This window comes from Halyomorpha halys, unplaced genomic scaffold (genome assembly GCF_000696795.3).
Source record: "Halyomorpha halys isolate HHAL.00 unplaced genomic scaffold, Hhal_1.1 Scaffold306.1, whole genome shotgun sequence".
In the NCBI taxonomy this organism is placed as follows: Eukaryota; Metazoa; Arthropoda; class Insecta; order Hemiptera; family Pentatomidae; genus Halyomorpha; species Halyomorpha halys.
In genome coordinates this window covers 403,580-409,913 of record NW_027106917.1, presented here as the reverse complement: position 1 = coordinate 409,913, position 6,334 = coordinate 403,580, and the positions used below count along the sequence as shown (strand labels likewise).

At 28.4% G+C, this 6,334-nt stretch overlaps 1 protein-coding gene across 1 annotated transcript in view; it reads left to right on the top strand.

Annotated features, from left to right (window-relative positions):
- LOC106681063 (uncharacterized) overlaps positions 1 to 6,334 on the top strand; it is a 20,066-nt gene that overhangs the window by 2,918 nt on the left and 10,814 nt on the right. Inside the window, exons 2-4 of the mRNA XM_014421194.2 lie at positions 3,300 to 3,388; positions 3,464 to 3,573; positions 3,644 to 3,815. Of these exons, the coding sequence (XP_014276680.1) occupies positions 3,490 to 3,573; positions 3,644 to 3,815 (256 nt within the window). The 5' untranslated portion in view covers positions 3,300 to 3,388; positions 3,464 to 3,489. The remainder of the gene's footprint in view (positions 1 to 3,299; positions 3,389 to 3,463; positions 3,574 to 3,643; positions 3,816 to 6,334) is intronic.

The following is a 6,334-nucleotide window of genomic DNA, read 5'->3' as shown; positions in this document are numbered from 1 at the left end:
CTATCTACCTTATTTGCCTGGTCAAGGTCGTTATTTTCATATCTCACGGTGGGATCCAGAATGATTGCCGACTTCCCCTTCTTAGGAAAAGCAACAATATCCGCATATCTTGTGGATCCATCCGTATCTACGCAGTAGACCTCATCAAAGCAGGCAAAATCTCTTTCTTTTAGGAGCTTCATTAATTCGTATTTCGCTCTATGATGTCAGCGTGTTATGATCAATTTAACTCAAATTGACAGAATCAGACATTATTTTTTTTTTTTTAATTTACTACCTAAAAGAGGTGCAAAAATGCCATATAAAATTTTTAATTCCAAATTTATGCTTCAATATTGACAAAGTTGTGAAATTATCAATAATTATTATAAACCACTTTATCGTAGTTTTCTTTCTTTCTTTTTTTTTTTTTTTTTTTGTTGGGGTTTTGTTATATTATTAAATATTAATCTAAGACTATGTAAATATATAGATGAATATATGAAGTATATAAGAATCTATAACCAAATAAGGGTCATTATCTGAAAATGCTTAGATTTCACTTCATAAAATCTCATTAATAACAAGTCATAATTTTGAGCTGCAAAAATTCATACCTACTTAGTTGCACGGTACCTTTAATTATGGTTTAAAAAAATCTTTAAAAGGAGGGAATGAAGAAAAAATTCCTGGACATAAACATTTATTTCATTTCTTTTGATTGACTATAATAAGTAATGAGGCATATTTTTTAATGGTATCCTCATGTAAAACTGACTAAATCAATTAGTGAATTAAAACAAACAATCAATCATTTGAAAACAAATTTTTAAAGTACGTCACCTAAGGGGTCAGACATAGAGAGGGAGTAAAAAAAACGATCTGTTTTAATTCTCTATTTACTAGAGAGAGAAAAAAACTTTTTTAAAAATATTTTGCTACCCGACTTCATTGGATTGCCTCATACACTCATACACAGCCTGGTAAAGAACAATTTTTTTTAATCCTATTAATATAAATTTTAATATCCTATTAATAAAAATAAAATTTTGCATTATGCACTAAAGTTATACATGATTTTTTTTTTCTTTTTATTGATTATTTTTTACCTTATACATTTTAATGTTTTCTTTTTCTAGCTTTTTATCGTTCTTTAAGTGTCTTTAATTTTTCAATTATTTCAATTCTAAAAATTTCCACTCTTTTTTTTCCATTAAACATAAAAGTAAATTTGAGTCAAAATAATATAAACATTCAAAATATAGTAAAAAATATATACATATATAAAACCCAACATGGTCGTCCATATTTACTATCTATTAATATTTAAAATCCACTCTAACACATGCATACAAAGAAGTATGTTTTACATATTTTTATATAATGACTCATAACAATCAAAACAAATTTATTCTTTACATAAAAACTCCACCTTCCTGTAATGTTTCGGCCTTTTCTATTGGCAATTTTTATCTTAATCTTTTACCCTAGTCGCAATATTAAAAACTAATTATATGTGAAGAATACATATAAGTAATAACATATTTGTTAATGCCAAAGTTTCGGCCAGAATTTCAAGTCTTCATCATGGCTAAGAACAAGAAACAAGTTAAGATATAATGAGTTTACAACCTAAATTCAGGGAAACATTAAAATAATAATAAACAAATTTGAAAATATACATAACAATAAATTAAGTAGATAGTAGTTGATACTAATAGAAGATAAAATACAATATTGTAGAGGTAAGAATTATACAAAATAAATAATGAAAACAAATTAAAAACAGCCAGTCGTTATTGTTCATTGAAGCGCAAAACCCAGAGGTCATCAATGCCCATGTTTCACATTTTATAATTCAATTTCACGATTTAAAACTCTTTAAATAATTACTTATTTTAGAATTATTTAGTATATGTAACAAACTTTCGGGTTTAAATCTTATTCAAAAAGATATTGCTTTTTAAGAAAATCAAAACCAGTTCTATGTTTTTCTGGTCATCATTTAGGGCATTCGATACACTCGGTCACACTCCCAATCTACTTAATTTCATGGAATAGAAATGACATTCTTCAAATAGGGGACTGACTGTAAGTGTACTATTGCAGTATTAACACTTTGGCGGTAGTTGCTTATTGATCAGATATGCATGAGTTAAATTTCTATGGTCTATTCTTAATCTGGCTATAGTTACCTCCTCACTGTGATTGGAAAGGTTTGATATGGTCCATGGTTTAATCGTTTTTAATTTGCTTGGCGGGCTTTCATTCCACATGACTTGCCAACTAGCTGATATTTCATTTTTCATCAGAAGAATTATTTCTTGGGGTGTCAGAAGGGTCGCGCTCTGACCTGAAAGAGCCAGTGTTCAAGAAAATAAAGAAATAAACATAATGACAGATGTGGATGGAGCTATAAATAATGAGTAATTGAATTGACATAATAAGGTATGTAAGTAATGTCTAAAAATAATAAAAAACAATTTAAATCATCCTATCACAATTGTTTTTCATTATTTTTTTATTACATTTACTCCCCCGACCATCTTTTCCCCATAATACTGCGACAGTACAAATTCATAAAAAAAAAATATAACAAACATTGACTATAATAGAAAAAGATTAAGAATTTTTTTAATTTAATATATGTATTGCAATTTACAACTGTACCTCATAATACAATCAGTAAATTTGATCTCAGTTATAATGGAGTGACACAGGTGAGTAGAGAACTACAATAAAGAATTAGAAATCAAACAGTGCTCTACCTAAATAATGAAAAAATTTTAATTGACAAAATGAGAAATGTGGGAAAGTAAATGATATACATTATACAATGAAAAGCTTGAAAATATTTAGGTAAAATTTACAAAATAAAGAAATGTTTACCTGATGACTTCACTCCGTCCATCTTTTCCTCATATCCAGTTTATATACAACAATATATGTATTATAAATACAAAATATACACATATATAAAATCATATAACATAGTGAAATATTTATATTATCGGAGAATTTTGTCGGGGGGTGCGGTCAGCAAAGAACAACATAAATAAACAAAACCATATTTATTTATTTTATGTCGACGTTTCGACGTGAGTTTCAGGTCTTCATCAGGGCTATAGAACAAGGGCTATAGTACCCCCGACAAATCATTAATCCACGGTCAACTATCTACACCTCATTATTTATATTATCAAATATATGGTAAAATATTTTTGGTGACAGTTCATTACATTGGCATACGTTAGTATTTTTAAACTTAAAAACACACTAGACCAATTTTTACTAATTATTAATGTTATTTTTCCTTCCAGAAAAGTACTTTATTGAGCACTATGTAAAAAATATGTTTATGTAGTCTAATATATTGGGAAGAATTTAACGATCACTGCTTTCAAGACTTGTAAGTTCAGTATAGCTACTATTTTTTTTTTCAAATTATTATGCTATATATTTTAAAATATAATATATTTTACAGGAAAACGTTCTAGAAATTAATAAAATATGGCTAAGTTTCCATCAGTAAAAGGTGCATTTTGCGGATGCTCACTGGAAGAAGGGAGCAAAATAATCGCATACATTCATATGGTAAGTACTTCAAATGATTTGAAGGAATAAGTGAATTAGGAATTTTTATAATATATAATTTTAATTTCAGATCGGTTACACAGGCCTGTTAATAACAGCTATTGTTTTAAGTTGGATGGAAGCAATAGATCCAGAGACTGAATTTAGAAATGAGACATTTTCAGAAAATAGTACAAATCTAACAGAACAACAAATAGATTTATATCATATGGAAGACAGAGTAATTGAAGAAGGTTTTCTAGGTTTGTTTGCATATACTATTATTTATTCAAATATGATCGACAAAAGTTTGATGTATCATCCTTTCCTATTCTCAAAAGTTATGTTAAAGAAGTTGATTAAAGGGTAGAGAGGTCTGTGAAGAAAACATATTAATTTGTATAACTTATTTTTGATTAAATGCCAACATTTCGGTCGAAGTTACCAGCCTTTATCAGGGCCAAATAAAACAAGACAACCATTATATAATAAGATAACAAAAAGTAATAATTAACAAACATTATGAACATATCCGCAGTAAAGTAAGGTTTTTGCTAAAGCAGATGCTCCTCAGAGCAGTATAGTTGTTGTTGTTGGCTGGGGCTTTAGGGCGTAAAACCCTGAGGTCATCAATGCCCATGTTTCGCACTTTATAATTCTATTTCAAGATTTGATACTCTTAATAATAAATAGTACTCTATAATAATTATGAAAAAAATTTAAATAATTACTTATTTTAGAATTATTTAGTATGTATAACAAACTTTCGAGTTTGAATTTTATTCAAAAGGCCATTCCTTTTTAAGAAAACCAAAACCATTTCCACGTTCTTCTGGTCATCATTCAGAGCATCCGATACACTCAGTCCCACTTCCGTTCTATTTAAGTTCATGGAATGGAAATGACATTCTTCAAATATGTGACTGACCTTAAGTACAAGTATTGACATTTTGGCGGTGGTTGCTTATTAGTCAGATATGCATGAGTTAAATTCAGACCTACTCTCAATCTGGCAATAGCTACCTCCTCCCTGCGATTGGAGCTATATAGAGCTATAGAGTGATAAACTACCCATATTTTATCTGAAAATTATTGCCCAATTTAAACTTTGTCAAGAGGTAACCAACCTGTTCTAACTATGGTGGGAGGTCTAAGTTTTCATTTTGTGGGACCGCCATAAAAATGAAAAAAGTCAACCCTACAGGCCGGATTCAAACCAGCACTGCTGCAGTCAAGGCAGTCACTTAACTAACTCGGCTACAAATGACCCCTTGGGCAAACATTTGGCAGTCAAGCTTGATTCTGATCAAATAACCTCCTTGCACAACCATTGGTCTTGTAACAGTACTTCCTTATAAAGTGCTGCATTTGTATTGGTACAGATTTAATTGTTTTTATTTATTTTTTTATAATTTACAATGTATCCATGGAGTCTGTCCCAATCAGTGTTAGTAGCATATAGGAGTTATTTTTTCCATATAGATATAGTTGGCTGATTTTATAATAAGTAGAAAAAAAAGAACCAAATAAAACAATAATTTTGAAAAATAAATGTTTATAAGAGATAATATATCCAACTTAACTTACTAAAAATAATGAGAATTTAAAAGTTAAAAATACGGATATAAAATAAAATAATTAAGTCAAAAGTTCTTAAAATTTAAATGGAAATAATATGATGCTATTTTAAAAGCTACCAAAATTAATCCTTATTAATTTTTATGAATAAATTTACACACATATAAAAATATAGGATTATTTGGAAGTAAGTATTTGTACTAGTGGAGCTCTTTAAAAATACTCATAAGAAAGATTATAATTTTTTTAAATGTTCATAACTCTTTTATAGGACTAAAATAGTCTCCAGAAATGAACATTGGAGCATTAATATTGTATGTATGTATATATAGTTGACCGTAAAAATTGATATATAGGAAGATGGTCAGGGTTGCGGTCATAAGTGAAACAAAAATAGTTTACAACTATTTTATTTTCCAACGTTTCGCCCCACTTTGCAGGGCTTCATCAGGGCTAAAAAGATACAAAATGAAACTATATTAAGATAAAATGATAGAAATAAAAATAAAAAGATACAATGAAAAGAATAAAAAACAAGTAACAAAGGCAAGATTAAAAGTTTCATATAAAAATACGTAAAATATAAAGCTAAAAAAGTACAGGAGATGTATATAAAACAAAAACAATACGGAAAAAAAAAAAATTATATATATTGTAATAATTTTAAAATATTAAAAATTAAATAAAGTGAAGTTTGTTCGTTTTATAAAACTTTTCATATATAAGAGATAACTTGGGCTCAAGTTAAGAACTTTAATATCAAATAGTTAATATAATTTTATTATATAAAAAGACTCTTAATTTTATTATATAAAAAGAGAGACTCTTAATCTCAGGGCGGGTTACTAGCAATCAGAATACAAACACTTTTACTATTAACTTAAATTAATTAATATCTATTTTACAATGTATTCAAATTTAGTTATAACAAAACTAACCAAGTTCACGATCTTCTTTTCGTTGATTCCTTGGTGTCTTCTTTTTTCTTATTGTTCTGTCCTAGGTCAAAAATGGCTTCCTTCTTGACAGAAATTGATGAGAACCTCTTCATACTGAGAGATCATCTCTCTTTGGTGCCACAGACACGACTGCCTCTTGTCAAAAAGAAAACCTTCCTTGAGGTTACATGTAAACATCGATTGTCGTACTGTTGTATGTAGGGATTTTTCCAAATGATTTACTTTCTGAATATTATTCTGTAGCA